Source organism: Malurus melanocephalus, unplaced genomic scaffold, assembly GCF_030028575.1.
Source record: "Malurus melanocephalus ecotype Western Australia unplaced genomic scaffold, MMel_1.1 scaffold_26, whole genome shotgun sequence".
In the NCBI taxonomy this organism is placed as follows: Eukaryota; Metazoa; Chordata; class Aves; order Passeriformes; family Maluridae; genus Malurus; species Malurus melanocephalus.
Window position 1 is genome coordinate 3,208,512 of NW_026623258.1, and position 20,532 is coordinate 3,229,043.

General features: G+C 36.8%; 1 protein-coding gene across 1 annotated transcript in view; it reads left to right on the top strand.

Moving 5' to 3' along the window:
- The window catches only part of WDR35 (WD repeat domain 35), a 41,761-nt gene that overhangs the window by 17,416 nt on the left and 3,813 nt on the right, over nucleotides 1-20,532 (top strand). Inside the window, exons 12-23 of the mRNA XM_057390455.1 lie at nucleotides 5,208-5,352; nucleotides 6,589-6,658; nucleotides 7,297-7,350; nucleotides 9,165-9,274; nucleotides 10,794-11,004; nucleotides 11,581-11,661; nucleotides 11,787-11,923; nucleotides 14,156-14,359; nucleotides 16,274-16,420; nucleotides 17,586-17,718; nucleotides 18,389-18,499; nucleotides 19,609-19,773. Of these exons, the coding sequence (XP_057246438.1) occupies nucleotides 5,208-5,352; nucleotides 6,589-6,658; nucleotides 7,297-7,350; nucleotides 9,165-9,274; nucleotides 10,794-11,004; nucleotides 11,581-11,661; nucleotides 11,787-11,923; nucleotides 14,156-14,359; nucleotides 16,274-16,420; nucleotides 17,586-17,718; nucleotides 18,389-18,499; nucleotides 19,609-19,773 (1,568 nt within the window). The remainder of the gene's footprint in view (nucleotides 1-5,207; nucleotides 5,353-6,588; nucleotides 6,659-7,296; nucleotides 7,351-9,164; nucleotides 9,275-10,793; nucleotides 11,005-11,580; nucleotides 11,662-11,786; nucleotides 11,924-14,155; nucleotides 14,360-16,273; nucleotides 16,421-17,585; nucleotides 17,719-18,388; nucleotides 18,500-19,608; nucleotides 19,774-20,532) is intronic.

Genomic DNA, 20,532 nt, shown 5'->3' on the forward strand with positions numbered 1-20,532 from the left:
AAGCTGATATATTGTTGCATTAAATTCCTTCCCTAAAAAGTTAGGTAAGCTTTGTTTTGAGCTGTTGTTCTTGTTTTGGAGTTCTATGTGCCATTTTTCAGAGTGACATAAATACACTTAGGTTGTTACTTTATTTGACATTCGTAAATGCTGAGGAAAAATGACTTCTTGTGCTGTAGGATGGCCTCTGCAGACCACTTGGTATCTGTGGGCTCCTGTCTTGAGTGTATCTGTGTGCTCTTCACTGCCATGAGTACAAACCATATTTTTTGACTGGCTGTAATTACTGAAAATTGATACACACACTATCTTTGGTTTCTAACAGACTGCCCCTTGTTGGAACAAGAATCACCTGCAGCTCTACTGAGCATAAAGGATTTACTCCTCCTTGAGACTTGTGCTTTGCAGGCCTCTTGGGCAAAGTCTCTTGGACTTTGTCTTGGTAGGGGATGGATAGTGGAGAAAAAAGACTGCTCATCTAGGAATGCTTGTAGCTGATGGGGTATTTAAATAATGCATCTGAGAATGTGTTAAGGCACAATTTGTTTGAATTGTCAATGTATACTATTTTATAATACTGTTCCAACAGAGCGTTATTAATTTCCTAATGACAAAGTAATTGTGACATTATGCAATGTTTAATTCACCCTCAGGAGATGTAAATCTTATGTTGTTGGGCTCTAAGCCAGCAGTTCAAGAGAGCCTCAAAAAAAGAAGTGCTTATTTCCTCTATTCTGTTGAATTTTTAATTATGTCATTAGCTTTCTAATGCTTGTCTCTGCTAACGATGGCAGAAAAGGATTAATCAGTTATTGTCTGATGAAGGGCCATCACTTCAGCTTTCTTTAGACATTGATGGGTAGTTACACTTTGAGGCTRTTCCTCATGCTGCTTTTTATTTTGTCCAAAGGCGTTTTGCTTCCTATGCTTCCTGTGCCTTGTGTTTGAGGTCCTTCACAATAGCTTGTGTTTGCTAGCCCATAAAAAAAGAAAATACTCTTTTCTTTATTGTCTAACATAACTGCATTCCATCCTACTCTGGTAGAAAAATTAACCAACACAGTCTTCTGTGCTGTTTTAGAGGCTCACAGGCATTCTGTCAAAGTCCTTTGATGAATCACTAAATATAAACTACAGAAGGTTAAATATCTTGTTATATAATATCTTTTTAATGGAAACACAACAGATGGTATCTGCTAAGAAAAGGTCACTCAGGCTGGATTATATCATCTTCTTATATGTGCTTAGGAGCAGTGACATAGTGAAGTGTTGAGTTATSTTTCAAGTGTGTGTTAGCACCCAGTGAAATTAATCCAACAGCCTGACCAACATGCAGTTGGATTAAGGCAGAGCTGGAGTCATGCCCAGGTGTCTTGCCTCCCTCCTGGATGGATGCCTTAACTGGGATGACTGAACTATGTGTGAAACAGCACTTGTATTGATCCTTTTAGTGTAAATTATAATGGATTTTGAATATTTATGTTCTGTAAACTATGGTTGTTCATGAGTTGTCCCACATGTCCCAACATGTTCAGTTGTCCCTGCTGCTGACTGACATTTTCTTCCATTTGTGAGCCAACACTTGTAGAGACACTTGAATGAAGCTCTAAATTTAGRTAGATTTATTGATTAGACTAAGTTCATTCCAGTTTCTCAGCAACAGCCTGTAACAGACTTGTATGAAAACAACAGTGTAGTATTGTGTCTGTCAGATTGCCTCCTTTCCATCAGATTTAGGTGGGATTACTTGTCTTTCTTGTTTGTGTATCCTRTCTCATAGAGTAGAAAGTGTCTCAGCCTTTTCATGTGAAGTAWTGTAATCATGCATTAAGTCTGCTTTTTGTCTACTGTTTTTACAAGAAGATTAGACATTGAAGCAGGTGTTTTCTAACAGTTTTCAAGTCAGATGGAGTGTGTGTGGATGAAATGCAGACATTGTAGAAGGTTCAAGATTCCTGGATATATAGGAAAGAAAGTTTCTTTCCTTCAGCGAGGAGGCTTTATGAAGGAATAGTGAAGAGAAATGAGGTGAGAAGAGAAAGGAGGGCCAGGGAGAATTTAAAGTGCAGTTGTTTCACATGTTGGATATGTTTTGATGGGGATGATTTGTTTAGTCCTTTTCAGTATTTGGTTACTGAAAAGTAAAGTATCTGTTTAAATGTTTTCCCCACWTATTTTCAATGTGTGAAAATTAAGACATTAGTACTGAAATTGGATATCTGCAAAATCAGCAGGAAGACCTAAACAGTCTCATGTTGAGCATGGAAAGCTGCTGCACTGTGGAAATGTTGAGCAGAGGAGTGTCCAAATCTCTCGCCTCCTTCAGCCTTTAGGTGCTTGCATTTCTGTCTTCTTAATAATCACAGCATGGGTTCTGTGAAGGGCACTGATGCTYGGGTGAGCAGCACCTGCTGGTAAATCAATTCTGCTGTATGAGATGGTATTTCCCTGCACTAAAGGAAATTTTAGTAATTAAACCAGTTGTCTCAACAGGGATTCTAGATCTTCCCCAGCCTGAAGGGATTGAAGTGAGCATATTTTCTTTCTTAGGAAATGACAAATCCCATTCCTTCCTTTTCTGTCCCACCAACAGCCCAAACTTGGAGTGGCTAGGACATTCTTCCCTCATGTTGAATCTATGCTGTTATGCAGTCAAGAAGGAAAACATTTTAGGAGCAGAGTGTAGCCCAGTGATGAAGGCCCTGAGGTGAGAAGGTGGAATGGRATACTTTTAGTTGGAGGGGACTGATAAGGATCAGCCAGTCTAGGATCAATCCAGGGCTGGCCAAAAGTATGTTGCTARGKGCRTTGTCCAAATGCCTSTTACAYRCTGACAAGCTTGAGACACTGACCCCCTCTCTAGGAAGCTGTTCTAATGTAATTAGAACATGTAATCTAATTTACCCCCTCTGTAAAAAGGCATTTCATAGTGTCYGGTCTAGACTTGGATTTTAGTTTCTTTCTCCCTAGATTTTTCTGTTTGTGTTTTCTTGTTCAATGAGCAACCAATATAAAATGCTAAAGCAAAGTAAAATGCCATGTGTCCCACTTTTATGCAATTGTTGAAGTTATACAGGTAATTCTGTAAAAGCATCAGTTGCCACATAGAGATGCTGCTCTTCCAGATGTGGCTTGGAATGGATCTGATCCCAATGATTGTGTGTCTGTGCTGTGCCCTGGGATTTTGTTTGGCTTAATTCCAGTCATTGCTGAGCCTGCTGTTGCAAAGAAGGGAAGGCTGCTCATTCCTGCCTGTTCCAACATTTGTGATTTTCTCTTTAATCCAACTTAATGTAATCTTTTATTTATTTAATTTTGAGGTCAGTTAGATGAATGAACTGATCCAACTTACTCTGTGGTCCAGCTACTGCTAGAGCTGCTGTGAAAGAAGTGGCAGGAAAGTGTGTCAGGGGTTGGTGTGTGTCTGCTTTGGCAGTAACAGTCAGTTTAGTCTTAGGCATGTTCATAAAATGCCTAATTGGTTGTATTCCCCTGGATAAAGTGTGGATGCTTTGCCATCCTGTTTCTGGATCACRACAGAGCTTGTGTGAACAATCCTTTTTCCCAGGGGTATTTCAAAGTGTGCACAAATGAGCAGGTTTAGGCTCTGTGAAAGCTCTAAGTCAAATGGGGAGTCACATGGTGAGTGTGAAGAATGCCCACGGCTTTCAGATGAGGGCATGGCAATGTGTTTTAACATTATCTTGGACCACAAGTACTCACATGTTGACTAGGTAGAGTCCAAATATGAGGCTTATTACAAAACTTGTGATTTGAGCAAAACTTATTCCCTCAYGGGTCAGGATATTCTCATGTTTCATTTTTAAAGGATAAAAGCATTGCTTGTTATGGCACATACAGCTGGAAGTTAATAAAAAAAMCAGAACCAATACATGGAATTTATTAATGTATTTGATGAAGCAGGAGACTGTATCCTTCAGTTTGGATGTGACTAATTATTGAAATGAATGTGTTGTGAGTACATGAAATACACTCACTTGCATATAATGTAAACAACTGTGCTGCTCACATGTTCAGCATCATCACTAAGCCTTCTTACCCAGTACTGACATTTTTACTAAAAAGTATTCTGCAGCCATCGGGTAGCTTATATAATCCTCTTGGTTTCAAAGAAATGAAATCTGTTCAACCAATCTTCCCCCATCTGTCTCTTGTAGCACTGCTTTTCTATGTGGCAGGCTGATAGCTCCCTCCAGAGTTCTGTTCTGTGCTAAAACACAGARGGGAAAAGAAGATTCACTGTAAAAGAATTGTATGTTGTGCTTACATCATATTATAACTCAGTGTTCCACTATCAGACTGGTTTGCACAGATCTTTTGAATTTACGGGTTTTTTTTTGTATCATAATGATTTATTTGCAGAATTTAAAGCCGTTGAGTGATTTGCACACTAGGTTTCTTCATTTTTCTGTGCCTTCTTACGTGCATTCACTGTTTTGGTTTTGTGGGGGTTTTTTTGGGGGTTTATTGTTGGATTTTTTTTTTTCTCACTGACGATAGACAGCAGCAATGAGATACTCAGTTTGTGCACATATTCTAAGTGGGCTTAGGGATGAAGTAAMGAAAATACCCTGCATTCCTATACTGTGATTTTTTGTTACAATAACGTAAGACAAAACTTACAGTCTGCTAAATATCTAATTTGCTGCTGTTCAGATAAATAATTGCTGTTTGGCCCAGCTGTTAGCTAAGGTATAACCAGCATTTCTAGGTCTTGTCTAACTTAAAATTTATGAACTGTTTTTAAGAAGAAGAAGAGTCTCTTCTAGATTATCAGCTTTTCAGTAGTCTTTAATATGTCAGGTTTGGAAGCATTTTATAGATCTGGTTACAGAGATTCAAGATGTTCTTGAACTGGTCATTAACCTGAAAGTTTTTCTATATGTATTTGATGTTTTCTTCATTAACACATGAAAATTTGCTGAAATARTAGGGAGAAAAGTTATTTGTAAAGTCAGAATTTGTATGGAATTTCTCTATTCATCTGGACAAGGCCACAAGGCCCTGTGAAATTTGTTACCAGCTAATGAAAACTGCTGTTAAGTGGTGTGTGGGTGGATTTTTTAATTGTTTCTTGCCTTTAATGCATGGGAGTATGTTTTCATCATCTTAGAAAAAATTTACAAATCTGCATCTACTCCAATGCTTGCTGCTTCAATTTTGCAACACTTTGTGTTTTATAACAGAGCCATTATTTGTCACAATGACCAAAACACACGTGATTGCAGCTTCCAGAGAAGCATTTTACATCTGGCAGTATCGGGTTGCCAAGAAGCTCACAGCCATGGAAATCAATCAGCTGGCACGGACCAGGAAAGAAGGCAGAGAAAGGTTTGTCTTCAGGCATTGTCATTTTTCTTCCTTCTCCACTGATGTCATTGATACTGACATGTCTAAAATATAAACCCTTGCCTTCTCGTTTTTCAAACCAGGTTTGTTGATTTGCAGGCCTGTAAGATGAAATACTAGTTTTTTATAACAAGTGTGTGTTTGTTATCCAAAACCCTTAGGTGTTTTTGGATTAGTTCCTGTTCAGTGTCTCMATTTGCTTGCTGTGTGCTTTCTTTATGGAGCTGTATGTCTTGATGCCTTTTTACCCCTCTCCTGTTTCTCCTCCRTTCTCTCAGTTTCCAGGCAGCTCTATTCCCTCTGGTAACTTTAACTGCTTCTTATCTGTCATTGCCTGTAAGAACACAGTGTGTCCAGCTGGCTCTTCTCTAATACACTTGTGTCTGATTGTGGCTTTGACGACTAATCCTGTATGGACTTTTATCCTCTCAAACTAAACAAGCCAAAGTCAACATTGTTTTGCTTCCAAAATATTTCCTTCCCAGGTGCTCAATTGTGACATTAACTTTTCTGACACCTCCACAAGCTTGCAACTTTGTTATGGTTTTCTTTTTTGTTATTCTGTGTGTTCTTCCATAGGGACACTATATCATCTTCCTATAAATTTACCATCTCCTGTCACCATGTATCCCTAATAATGAGTAATTATTTGAACATGGTGTAATAATTTACCTTGTTGTAGGATTTGGATGTCCTAGCTTTGGACAAGATTATAAATCGATAAAAATATTGAAAAATGTAACTAGTTGYAGTTCATCATTAATGATGATTTTAGCATTCTAAAATCTTTCCTAATGCTACCYTTTAAGGCAAAAGAGAAGTTGTGAGTAAATATTCAATAATAGAGTAATACGTAAGTTTTTGTGGATATGGAGGTGAAACTCTTCATAATTATGGGGAAGACCCYGGAGAAATATGGAAGTGTGTATTTGAAAAGAACTACTGAGTGGTTGATGGTTTGCAGGAACTTACTGTTGCAGGATGCAAGTTTACAGATCATAGGGTTATAGATCAGGGGCTGTGAAAGTGAAAGCAATTGCCATATATTTATATCAATACAAAGCAGGTTTATCAAAGGGGATACTTTGGAATGTAAAGAACAGGCACAGGTTTTATTCTCCAATTCAAATGGTTTCTTCTCCAAGGATTGAACATACCTATATGCTGCCAAAGATTATCCTTTCTTTCGACTCACTTTTTTTTTTCCTAACTTTACAGGATCTATCATATCGATGACACCTCTTCAGGGTCTGGAGATGGACATCTTGATTACAGCAGAGCTTTTGAAGTGAGTGATATTTTGAATTAGTTTATTGTGGTGTCACTGGCAGCTTTTTTGAAAGAGCAGTAGTCAGCATTGATTTATTTATTTTCATAGATTTTCATTAGTAGAAGTGGTTGTGCTTAAACTTTCTTTTACTTCTGCCTTTTGTAAATAAGTGTTATGTTTCTTTCCTCTTGTTAGTGCTGTGTCATTGCATATTACTGGAAATGTACAACAAATTATAGGGAAAATATAAAAAGTATATTCTGGGGTACMGTATGTAGATACCTGCTGTCATCATAGTCAGAAGCAGCTACCCTTCAACACAATTACAAGCTTGTTGAAACTCAATAGCCTTTGTGATCAGGGATTGTTGCTTTCTTGTGTTTTCTGTGAAATGCCTGTTACATTTTGGATTTCTTATTTTTYTGGAGGAAGGGGCAGGACAAGAAAGGAAGCTGTTAATATTATTGTCATGATTCCCATAGCAAAGGCTATTCATGTTATAAACCATCCATATACTCTCCACTGACAAGGTTTGATAGCCCCTTTTCATGTGGATACTTAGCAACATTCTTRTTTATTTAAATAAACTCTTTCTTTAGCAGAGCATTCTTACCTTTGCAATAAAACTGATACTGATATCACTTGTRTACTTTCAGAGAACAAGAGATCCAATTTGTGCAATAACAGCATCTGATAAGATACTRCTTATGGTAAGCTACATGATTAACACAACTTCTAATTGCCTTTTGTTCTTAGTAGGCATGAAATTCTTCTGCTCTACATTCATCAGCGGTCATAATTTCAAAGCACTTCTGAATTTAGAACTTAAACAGACAAAATCTCTTTCTAAATTTCCTCAAAGGTGGCTTTAACAGTTTCTTCTGTTAACCTGGATTCTTTCTTTAGGAGGGCTAATTCACTGAGTACTTACAGTTTAATTACAGACTAGTTGCCTGAGTTAATAGTTTTATATAGGATTTTATAAAGTCTAGGTCAGGACTTAATTCTGTAATCTGAGTCCTGGGAAGTCTCTTTGACACTGTATGTTCTAGACACAAAGATTTACAAAGTTTGTTTACATATTAATGGTATAATGTATGGTACTATCCTATATACARATGAATACACTTATGGATTATACATATGTGTGAGGTATTGAATCAGGCCAAAGAGCTGGTTCATTTTTTGTTCCAATMTGGAAAATGATCTCATTAGATGAACAAACTTACATGTAGGCTTTAAAGCAAACTAACWGAACATGACAAAGAGAGAGAATGAACACTGTTTCTTCCTGTTATCCACCTTCCAAGAAAGACTTTGATGTTTTCTTATCTTCTTATTCCAGTGTGGATTTTTTGTGGTTTTTTTTGTTATAACCTTTGACTGGATTTTACAAAATCAAGGGGTCCTGGGAGAAAGCATGAACAGAAAAACTGTGATGGTTAATAGGTGACTATGTGATTGTTTTTGCTTGAAGAATAAGAAAATTAATTTCAGACCATAATTAATCTGTGACTTTTGTTAAAATAAAAGGAATGAGAGGAAATGCCTTTGAGACGAGATCTGGATAAATGTGCTGAAGCTGAATGCATATTATAGTGGTTCAATTTTCTAACACTTCTGAACTAATCTGCCTTTTATTCTATGGGGTATACACATGGAACAAAGTCAAAGATGGTGATCTATGCTGAGGMTCTTAGGGATGGCTTTAGGGGAGAAAAAAAAGAAGAAGGAATAAAGTTTTCATTTGTTTAAAATTTAATGTTGACTCATTTCCAGCRTAAGAGTTGAATAGTAGGTTAACCAAGCTAGATACGTTGTTCACTTTACAGAACACAACAAGAAAATAGTGGCAGTGATCATTTCAGTCCAGGGATGTCAGATTCCTTTAGGCCTGTTGGTATCTTGATACAGGGAATGGATGTTTTATTTGTCAAACTAARCATAAACCACACTGGTACTTACATTTGTTTCCTGTCACTCAAGCCTGTGAATAATCAKTGTATTTTATGGCATTTCCTTTTAAATCAGCTCTGATCTTGCAGTAACTGGTGAGATTTGTTGGCAATGAGCAGAGCTGTCCTGCTTTCAGACCTGGGCTGGTGCTGTCATATGGCACTCTTTGAGGAGATTTACCTCAAAGGATCTTTTCACACCTCTCCTTTTTTTGTTATATGACCATGTCTGGAGATTCATGGCTCCTGAAATTCCATGGGCTGTATATGGACTCTAAATTGGCTCCTGGGCTGTATGTGGTTCATGGCTCCTGAAATTCTGTGGGCTATATGTGGACTCTAATTGTTTAACGGTGCTGATTTAAGCAGATCTGTCAATTGTAGCTTCTTAAATACGTTGTTTAAATACCAGAATTTGGAACTTTAGGGTGGTGACATTCCCTCTTTCCACTCATTTTCTGTCACTTATCCAAAAGCGCTTTTGTCTTAAACAACATATAAATAAGACCATTTTAAAGGGTTTTCTGATGGACAAATTCTCTCACTAAGGCAGCATTGCTTTTGTCTAGGGAAGAGAATCTGGCATTATTCAGAGGTACAGCCTCCCTAGCGTGGCTGTGGTGCAGAGCTATGCCTTGGACTGTCGTCCCTATCAGCTGTCTTTGAACTGCAACTCCAGGTAAGTTACAGATCTGCTTCAGGTATCCAGTTTCAAAATGAAGCACTAAAATATGTGAAATTACTAATTCTATGAAATCTATAATTCTAGAATCATTATGTACTAATTTTAATGAAGAAAAACTATTTATTAATTTTAGTTGTTATTAATGGTTGCTTAACCATTTTTTTTATTACTAGTTATTTCTATCTGGACAGTCATTGCTCTGAGAGACTGTGTTAGCAAAGGTCTCCTGTATACATAATACCTTTGTTTTATTAGATGAACCAAATATAACCTTCCTTTGATCATGATATGAATTGATAAAATTATGTTGTAACCTGAAACTTTATATCTCTATGACTTCTTTCTGTTTCTGTGTCCTTCTAATGACTGGAAACTTTGTTCATCCGATTTTATTTTCCATTGTTACACKCTATAACTAATGGTGATGCTTCTAGTAAGTCTGTTTCTCCTGAGCTTCWGCTTTCAGGACTTGCTTTCTATTTAACAGCTATTTTTTTTTTTTTGCAAGAGAGTGCATGAGAATGTTGGCAGAAAAGGCAAAAATACACTGACTAACGAGAATTTGCAATCCCTTCAAAATAACTTTATAATTTCAAACAAAATTCATAATGCATGTGTAGCTCTCTTGCTGCTTCAGWTATAGCTCAAAAATAGATTGCTTCACTTAAAAGGCAGCATGATCTAGTCAGAGCCATATTAATTTTGTCTTGAACCTGTCGTTTTCTTCCTAAATGACTTTATTCTAGGGAAATAAGCTCAATTCCATGGTCATTTTGAGGTTAATTTTCTAAACTGCTTTTGAAATTTTATCAGGGGTTAAGGCTGTCTACCTTTCAATATTTAGAAATGCTTTTAAAATGGCCTTGTAGTAAATTCAGGTTACTATGTTTCACTGAAGACCTATGCAACTGTAAATTTTCAGATATAACCTTTTAGAAATTGTATTTTTCCCATATTTTAAATTACTTCAAGGATTAATTGGGTTATACTTCATATTGTCTTGAAAAAAAGCGAAGAATATCCTTCGTAGAATTGCAAGAAATCCCATTTTAGGGATCACCACATTGACTTTTTAATTTAATAATCTGCATCACCACATTGTCTTTTTAATTTAAAAATCTTCTTCATTGCCTCCTAGTAAAKAAGGAAAACCAGTTCTGTTCATTCATTAATTTTACTCTTTGTCAAGAAAAGTTTGGCAAGGGACAAAATCTGTTATTTATTCAACTTGGCATCTGATGCATCTTCAAAATGTGGGATATAAAAATGGGCGTATTTCAGAACCTTGTAGGGCCAGATCCTGTGTGAGCAGATGAAGAACATCTTCCATATGTTTTGTCTCTGCTGTGTAGATAAATAAAAATCACATGCATCTGTGCTGGTTCTGGGACACGACAGCATCTCATGGAATCTATAGAATTATACTGTGCCAGGTTAGAGAACCATTTCAGATTTACAGCTTTGAGTAGTGTTATTTAGSTGCCTTATTTTTTCTTGGTTTGTTTTTCTGCAGCCGCCTCGCTATCGTAGACCTCTCAGGYGTTCTGACTTTCCTTGACCTGGACACTCGGGCTGCAGACAGCACAGGGCAGCAGGAGGCGGGCGAGCAGCTGAAACTGGAACGCAAAGACGTCTGGGATATGAAATGGGCCAAGGACAAYCCAGATTTGTTTGCAATGATGGAGAAAACAAGAATGTATGTTTTCAGAAACTTGGATCCAGAGGTAAATATTAACATACGTGATCTATTCATTTTACAGATTTGCTCATAAGTTAATGTCTCTTTCTTGAATAGTTTTATTCTTGTGCTTACCATTCAGTTCTGCAAGTGTTTGTTTATATAAACTTGCTTCAGGAAACATTAAAATCTTATCAACTCTCATGTGGGAATATTGTTTTGGACAAAGAGGTAAAACGAATGATCAATCCTAGAAACGTAAAAATGCTGTCATACTTTTCTTAAATATATGAGATTTTCAGGAGCGTATTTTTTTGTATGCTTTGGAAAACATAAATGTGATTTTAGCAGAGATACTTCAAAACAGTARAGTTGAATCTAAATATTGGCAGGTGTTGCTTTATCTTTTTCTAATAATTTAATTACAGGAAACATGAGGATTTTTAATGACATCKGTGTTTACTGAATTGTCAGTAATGTTGTTAGTTTTCATTTCCTGTGGGAAGTACAGTTGTATCCCAGTTTGGAGAAGAATGTATCTGTATCTATACTTAACAGATCTGATTAGGATTTAATCAGATAGAATACAAGTTCATTCATTTGTAACTTATTTAACTTCAAGGAACCTATACAAACATCTGGATATATTTGCAACTTTGAAGATTTAGAAATCAAGTCTGTTCTTCTGGATGAAATATTAAAGGTCAGTATAATCAATTTTATTTTGTAGGAAGAGTTGGTRTCTGTCTTAATGATAGATATCTATTTTGCTGTGTAAAAATAGAGGCCACCATGAATAAAAGCATGTTTCTTTATCCATTATGTTAGAATCCTGAACATCCTAACAAAGATTACATCATCAATTTTGAGATTCGTTCATTACGAGACAGTCGAGCATTGATTGAAAAAGTTGGCATTGAGGAATCTTCCCAATTCATAGAAGACAATCCACACCCCAGACTCTGGTAAAATCTCCTATAAGCCTACTTTGTTTAAATTTGTATTCTATTCTTTTCCTGTTCAGACAGATCTAGGATGAAAGTACAAAACTCAAATTAAAACCAACCAAAGCCGTTTACATTTTACACAGAATCATTTAAGATTTTATCAATGCTGGAGTACGTAGAATGTCAGGCATGTGGTTTAACATGGTAGTGGGTATAGGGTGCAGGCTCAGGACACCTTTTTGCTCTGTGCTGAATGAGCYCCAAAATGCAGTGTTCCTTGTGTTTTGGAGGGAATTTAAAGGAAGTTAAAAGCTGACAGAAAGCTAATCAAATTGGTTAAATTAAAATCAATATATTTGATATTAAGCCTAAAAGAGCTTAAAACCTAGCAAAGGGAACACATCAGAATGGTAACAGGAAAGGAATAGTTTGACTAACCTTGTAGCATTTGGATAGGCCATAAAGAACAGAAATGAGAAGGGCTGGGTATGCAGTGTTCCCATGCAGCATCTCAGAAATAATCTGAGAAATTAAGGTATTGGCATGCTTAAACTAAACATGGCTCAGCTGTTAAACTGAAGTTGAAAGGCCTGCACAGCAAACCTGCGAGAGTAAACTTGTGAAAACAGGAATTCTGGAAGTCTGTTTAATATCCCAGCTTGTAAGGACTGGAAGAGTAGAGGCTTCAGYAGGTAATTTAATGGAAAGTCAGTGCAGAACCTAAAACTTCATTGACAAGTTTCTTGATGAATGATACCAATCCTCTTTAACTCTTTGGGGATTGTTTACTTTTATGTACCTTTCTTTAGTAATTTTGGCTCTGTTTTGAAGCTAAATGATCTCTTGCATCATTGGATGTTTGGCTTGCATTGAGGGGTTGGTGAGTTCACTCTTAATTGTAATGGTCCAGAGGAGAATTTAGAGTCACTGAAAGACTGACCAAGATACCTTTCTTTTAAAGTTTGTCCCAAAAAGCAATCCTTTCAATCTAGTTCTGCCTTTCTCCAGAATGTTCATTCTGAAAAACAGGATTTGCTAGCTACATATTGAAAGTTTCTGTAATAATACTGTAATTTTATTAGCTTGAGTGTGTAGGGTAAAATGTTAGTGTTTTGAGTCTTCATTTTTATTAGTGTCTTGAACTAGCTGAAGATTTTTGGAGCTTTGAAATTGTTCATGCTTTTTTTGATAGTACCATCTGTTCACTTAATATAAAGTAACTATTGGTTTTGCAATTTGTAAAAGGTCTATATAGTAAAATCACAAAATATATGTAAAATTCTGTTCCCCTTGCTCCAGAATTGCCATTATTTTTATTTCTATTATGCAAGAAAAAAACATCACATATTTGTGGAGAAGAGATGGATTAGAAGTACTGGATATAAAGCAAATATATTCCAAATCAGAACAGAAAGTGACCTTGCTTCTAGAATGCAACAAACAGGGTGATGTGTAGCAGATCAATTGGTTTCTTTGATGTCAGTGATSAGCACTTGAATTAAGTGATACCAATCTTCTCAATTGATTCAAAAATACAGAGTTTATACTGCATAAGCATGGCTTGGGTTACTGAATGCTGCAATAATAATAGTGGTTTTGTCAGTGTCTTGCTGTACTGACTTTTTTTCACAAGGTCTATCAGGCAGTCTAAATTTTAAATAGCCTGCTTTTTGCAGAAAATTCTAGAGCTCATTCAAGCACCTGATACAAATAGGTTGGCCTCAATTTCCTATCTGCAGAACTAACCAATGGGGCAGTATCAGATTCGAGGTTCCCGAAAAATTTTCTCTGCTCTCCCAGACTGCTGTTCTAACAGGACAAGGAGCATTCAGATGGATCAGAAGGATAATTTATTTGTTGTTGCCAGTGTAGTTGGAGGCATTTAAAATGAGGCTGCCCTCAAGGCTTTCAACAAATGCATAGTTAGAAATATATAAAAGGAATTCACTGAGACCAGCCACATTTCACACAAGGGTAACACTCAAATCTTGCCATTCTTCCCAAGCCAGTGTCCATCTGAACAGCTGAACAAAGGAATGTTAGCAATTATTTGAACATCTCTCCCTAAATGGRCACTGGACAGATCACAGAATGTATTAGGAACACACACACAAGTGTATTAAGMTTAGCTAGTAAACAATAAATTGAAACAACTTGAATGTCTTCTTTAAATAATTACTAGTTAAATGTATCCTCATTTMATTTACTCTGTAGCTGTTTTTCCATCTGTTATGTTTGTTCATCACACAGGCGGCTCCTGGCTGAAGCTGCTCTTCAGAAGCTGGATCTGCAGACAGCTGAACAAGCTTTTGTGCGTTGCAAAGATTATCAAGGCATTAAGTTTGTGAAGCGCCTGGGCAATCTGCAGAGCGAGTCCATGAAGCAAGCAGAAGTGGCAGCCTATTTTAGCAGATTTGAAGAAGCTGAAAGAATGTATCTGGATATGGACAGAAGGTAATTGCATGTAAACATCTCAGCAGAAAATAAAGGGAAAAAAGTCTGGAAAAAGAAAGCAGTCCTTAATCAGGAATGGCTGTTTTCTCTGGAGAGCCTTTACCAGTTTCTGCAAAGACATAAAGGATCAGATGGAGAGAATTTTGGTTTATCCATAGATAACCAGTTCTGTATGTAAACCAGTGCATTCCAAACTGTTTACAAAACCTTGGCTGCTCTAGGTAGTGGTGTGTTTTTATAAATGTTTTTTTCACAAGTATTTTGTCGGTATTTCAACTGGGATTCAAAAAATACAAACAATCTTAAATAATGTGTAATTTATGTGGTGTTGCTCTTCGCTAGTAGCCAAGTACACATTCTTCTCAATTACATATGCAAACAACAGAGTTTTAATGAGCTGTAATCTTTGGAGAGACAGAAGGGACTCTGGATGAAACTGTGAAACATTGAAAGYAATCAGTGGAATTTTTGCTCAAAAATGAAAACAAACAAAGCAAAATTACAGTATTGCCGGGAATATAAATTAGCACTAAGTAATTAGCTAGAGCACTGTCTCTACTGAAAAAGAATAATGAGACAGGAGCAGCAGCAGTTGTGCAGTGTAGCCTGTAGATGGTGGTCAAACATGGAGAAACATGAATCACTTATGCACATGTGAAATTTTTAAGCTTTGATTAACGGAGCCATGAAAAACAGTAGGGAATGATGGAGAACAAAATTAGTTATTCTTTCATGCTGTMAGAATGAGAAACTTTCCACTTTCCCGGTAAGGGGGACAGGGTGGCAAGACAAAGGGAGAAGGCAGGAGCTGGGGGGAGATGCCCAATAGAGCCTGGTAATGGAAAACTTCCTTACGTGTCCTTAATTAGCTGGTGGCAGTTTGCTGGTTTGGGGATGTGGGCTGCCTCCTAGCACTTAGTCACACTGCAACATCCAGTTTTAGATATGGTATATTTTTTAYGTGACTGAAGAGAAATTTGGACATAGAATTGCTGAAGTCAAAAACTTCCTTCTTGTTTACTGGTTTCTTCAACAGTAGACCATTTTATTCTCCTGCTACAAGAATATGGAAATTCTGTATGACCTTATGTGTCTCCTAGAAAACAAYTTTCACAACTAGAAAAATCCTGATAAGGATCTACCATAAATCACAATGAAATAAATCTATTTTTCAAATAAAATTTTAATGTTTTCAGATAGATGTTCTTATTTAGCTGCCTGCACTGACTTGCAAGTGCCTTCCTTAATTTACTTACAAGTTGAGGGCATTTTAAAAGAAGTRCATAGGTTTCTCTCATTTATTTTCTGTGTACCCGCAGAATTACTTTCATATGAGGTAATATAGAATTATCCTATTTGGTGGAAAAAACATGCCAGACAGACACACAGTGAGTCATATGTGTGCATGAATAATAAAAAGGAAAAAACTACCTTTGAGTCCTTTCTCTTTTATCCAAAATCACKCTGAATCTGGAAGTCTCTGAAATCCATTTTATTACATCTCAGCTTTAGCCTCTATTATTCATATTCCTTGCTTCTAGGCCTTTCTCCTCATCTTCCTTCTGCTTTTAGCTTTTTCCAGCTGCACCATCTCTTGCAGTAGTCAGCAGGGAAAGGTACAGAACAGAGTAAGAGGGAAGCTGAAGTAACATCAGCCCAACTGTCTCACTCATTTAACTCCTCACACAGGAGTGTGGCTGATAAGGAAGTGCATACATGTGATATCACCTGTGAGCTCTCCTGAGTATCTGCTTTTAGCAAATAGTGTTTAAAMTGGAAACAAGTTATGTGGGATCACTGTGGTACCTTAAATGCAGCTTAAGGACACAAAAATATTTTTGGATGCATTTCTTGAGATTTTTTTTTGTTATCTGTTTTATCGTGTTTGACTTTTCCCTGCTCTTTTCTGTTCAGAGATCTTGCCATTGGGCTGCGGATCAAACTGGGYGATTGGTTCCGGGTGCTGCAGCTGCTGAAAACGGGCTCAGGGGACTCGGACGACGCCCTCCTGGAACAGGCACACAACGCCATTGGAGACTACTTTGCAGACAGGCAGAAATGGTGTGTTCTGCAGAGGAACCTGTAGTAAGGAATTTACAAAAGAAATTGTGAAACTGATGACAAGACTTAATTTATGAGGAGGGACAGATGTCAGAGAAGTCAAGATGCAATACATTGGGTAATTTTGGAATGATGAGATTTAATTCAAACCTTCAGACTTCCATGAGATCATAAAGAGAGAACCAGCTGTCTAGAGAGTGGAGGTGATAAAAATCTTTTTTGCCAGAAATGTGTCTTCTGCAAATGAGGGGAAGGAAAGAGAAATACCTTGTTGTATTAGGCTGGATATAGAAAGTATTAAAGAAAAYRAAAGGAATTAAAAGTARGACAGAATTACTATTTATGTAATAGTAGTATTCCAAGGAAGAGTGAATTTTCTAAAATGCTTCAACCCACAAAATAATTGASAAAGTCTAGAATTCTCTATGATCTRGATCTGTCTCCAGCTGTTGCCCAAACTGGGCATCCAAGAAAGATTTTAAGGGCAGTGCATACCTGTAATGGTATTTCTCAAGAACACGTTTTGCAGTCAGATGCTTGCTGAGCCAGTGGCAATGTCTTCATTGTTAATAACTTGCAGGGAATTTTTAAAATGAATTTTTCTGGTAGCCTTCTAAGCCCTTGTCTCAAGAGTTCCACAGCTCCACTATGTATTGCCATTATCCATTATCCATTATCCATTATCCCATTATTTTGTATTGTCACAAAGTAGCTGAAAACTTGTGATTACATATTGAAAGTTGAGGTGCTTTAGGTAACTTTGGAGAATTGTCTTGGAGGTCTCAATGCTTGTGTTTCAATATATGGAGACACAACAGTAATGCCTTTTTCTGGAAGTTTAGTTGTAAGTTGTCTGTTATCTGCCCTGATCTTGTCCATTATCTGCCCTGATCTCTGCAGATGTGGGAATATAGCTTTAAGAATTCCTTGATTTCCTAACCTTATGCTAGTCAGAGAATCAATATTGCTACATTTCGAATATAATGATCTATGAAAATTAAAAAATTAGTGCATGTTTTGAAAAACAGTGAAATTCTAGCTACAAAAACTCTTTCAAGCAAAGTTAAAATAAAGTGGTTTTAAATTTACAAATGCAAAAGGCTTATAGAATAAAAAACTTGTTTATACATCAATCAGCAGCCACCACATTTTTTTATCTTACTAGGTTAAATGCTGTRCAGTACTATGTCCAGGGACAAAACCAGGAACGTTTAGCTGAATGTTATTACATGCTAGAGGACTACCAAGGACTGGAAAACCTGGCTAACTCACTTCCAGAGAATCATAAATTGCTCCCTGTAAGCAAAAAGCACCTTTTTTTTTCATTGTCTTATACCCAACTATTTATTTAAAATTTCTCATCTTGAGAGGATTAAGAAAGAATGAGAGAAAGAATGAGAGAAAGAATGCAGTATATGACATACTCATGACATAACCATGATGGTGTTACTGTGGTTTTATTTCCAGTATTACTGTTGTTTTCCTACTCCATCACTTTCTTTCCTTTATAGGCCCAGTTCCCCAGAAACTGACAATACTGATTGACAATACTCTAAAAGCAGGGGAAGTAGGTGGGATAGGGTGTGTAGGATATATAGGTATGTATATCTAACAGGAAATTACCTACTAAATAATAGCTAATTTAAAACTATGCTATGGTTAATTTAATCTGAAATGTTTGAAAAAATGCAAAACATGCTCCTTTAATGACTTTTTCAGTAAACCMAGACATAGCATTTTCTTTTAACCTCATTGCAATAACTTCCTTGAATTTAGAAACAGTAGTGAGTAGCACATTATTCTAAAGATTTACAGCAGTGCCTGGTGTCTTCACAGCATCCATGAAGCAAGCAACCCATTTCCCACCCTYTCAGACTTTAACTGAACAATATAGGAGTATTGTTGTTGCTGCATAATGTATTAAAAATTTGGGAAGTGAATTTAACACGGTGCTGATACTTTTTGCAGGACATAGCTTACATGTTTGTGAGAGTGGGGATGTGTGAACAAGCTGTGTCAGCCTTTCTGAAATGTAATCGACCAAAGGATGCTGTGGACACGTGTGTACATCTCAACCAGGTAAAACAGCAGGAGATAWTCTGTCATAATACYAGTTCMACARTGAGATTTCTRTCCTAAYACCCARTTAAMTACAAATCCWTGTTAAGTRTCAKATGATTTGTCATAGTTTCTGGWAAATTYTTRTTTCAGTGGTTAWGACAGTTCTCTGAGATTAAGATTAGACAACTGGAGGGACAGTGCAAAGCTATATGCAGTGTGTGTGGGCACCATGCTCAGCCTTTTGATCTGTAGCCTTTGTGGTGCTGGGCTGTGCTGCCTCCTGATGGAATAGAAGACTGGAGGAGAGATAAATGTCCATTCTATCTATTTTCTGCATGCCCCTCCTTCTTATATAGATGGAAATGGATTTGTAACTGMMTGAGGATATAGCTGGACAAAGATGRTCTRGAAASTGATMTGCATGTTTACAGCTAGAGCTATTTCCTGGTATGACTTAACCTGTGCAAATGTCTGTGTCAACACAAATAAGGGAAAAAYTGAAGATGGCTATGAGGAACTTGATGGGTGGGAATGGCAGGACTGGCTAGGGCTGTGAACAGTTTCTTAGTTTATGGATATGAAGAGCTATTAGGTKTGAGATTTACCTAAGATTCTCAGTCCTGCCACACTTTCGATCTGGGGCAAACACAGTAGCCAAACTTTTGAAGATCAGGAAAATTCACAGACAAAATGAGGTGTACAGAAGGATAAGTAAAATGTTACTGTGTGCTTTAAGCTTCTGGGCTGAGGTCCTCTTTKAGACATGCTTTTGAGAGTCTGGGTTAAGTAATATCAGAAGTGTTGAAATCCACGTGTCCAGCTATGAGCTGCAGTGAAGTGGTTTTGCAAAGCTTTTATGAAAGCAGAAGCAACTGTTTTGTATGTGGTTTTGGACAGGGTTTTTGGACAGAGGTCCAGCATTTTTTTCACAGGCCTGCTGCATCACATGATTGGCAGTGATGTTAGCATTTGTATTCTCTTGYTTTTTATGTTAATTTTGTAGTAGTCTGGTTCAAAACGGTGATGAAATATTGCACACAAATGTTGCAGTCTGTTCACAGATAACTTTTATTCTGAGAGTGTATTTGAAAAAAATGAGGTTAATAATTGTCTCCTTTCATTTCCAGTGGAATAAAGCTGTGGAGCTGGCTAAAAATCACAATATGAAAGAGATTGGATCCTTGTTAGCCAGATATGCAAGTCATTTACTGGAAAAGAATAAAATCCTTGATGCTATAGAACTCTATCGTAAAGCCAATTATTTCTTTGAAGCTGCTAAGCTCATGTTCAAGGTATCACAGGTTTTATTTTTATATCAAATAACTGGTTATTTTTTGGACTAGTTCATACTATTTTCATGCTACTTTTATTCTCTTGGGGTTATTTTAGTTTTAACAGTTTCTAAGCAATAAGCAGATGTCATCTGGATTCAAAGATGAATCCAACTCCCAGAGTTCAGGTATCTGTGTGTAATAGTTACCCTGGGTGTCCTCTGTAGCTAGTGGAGAGGAGACTTTGGGGACACAAACCATCTGTTTATTTATTCTGAGACTTTCACTTCAGTGTGAAATGAACTACACCTCAGAAAAAGTCCTGATGCTCTGCAATGCCTAGTAAAGGAGTATGTTAGACTGACTTGGGGTGCAATGTCCACATTGTTTTAGATATCATGGGAGCTMTTTTTATCTCCTTTAAAAAAAAGTAACAATGTCAATAACTAGAAGTTAAATTTTGCTATTTCTTCTATTAGTTCCTTCAATTACAAACTGCTTTGGTGTGCTTTTAAGATAAAGATGTTGCTTACATTTGGTTTGGCTGCAGAGRTTTCTCTACATAGCTTTAAGTCTGTAGGAGTGACATGTAATTCTTACAGCAAATATTTATAGCAGCATATATATAATATATGTTCCTTTCAAAAGCCATTCTTCTTTTCTGGGAAAACCACCAGACCTTATTGAAAGCTATGCATKTGTTTAAAAATTGCTATTTTTTAGTTTATTTTTATACTAGGTCAATAGATTTATACATGGTTACACTGATTTATCCTTCCT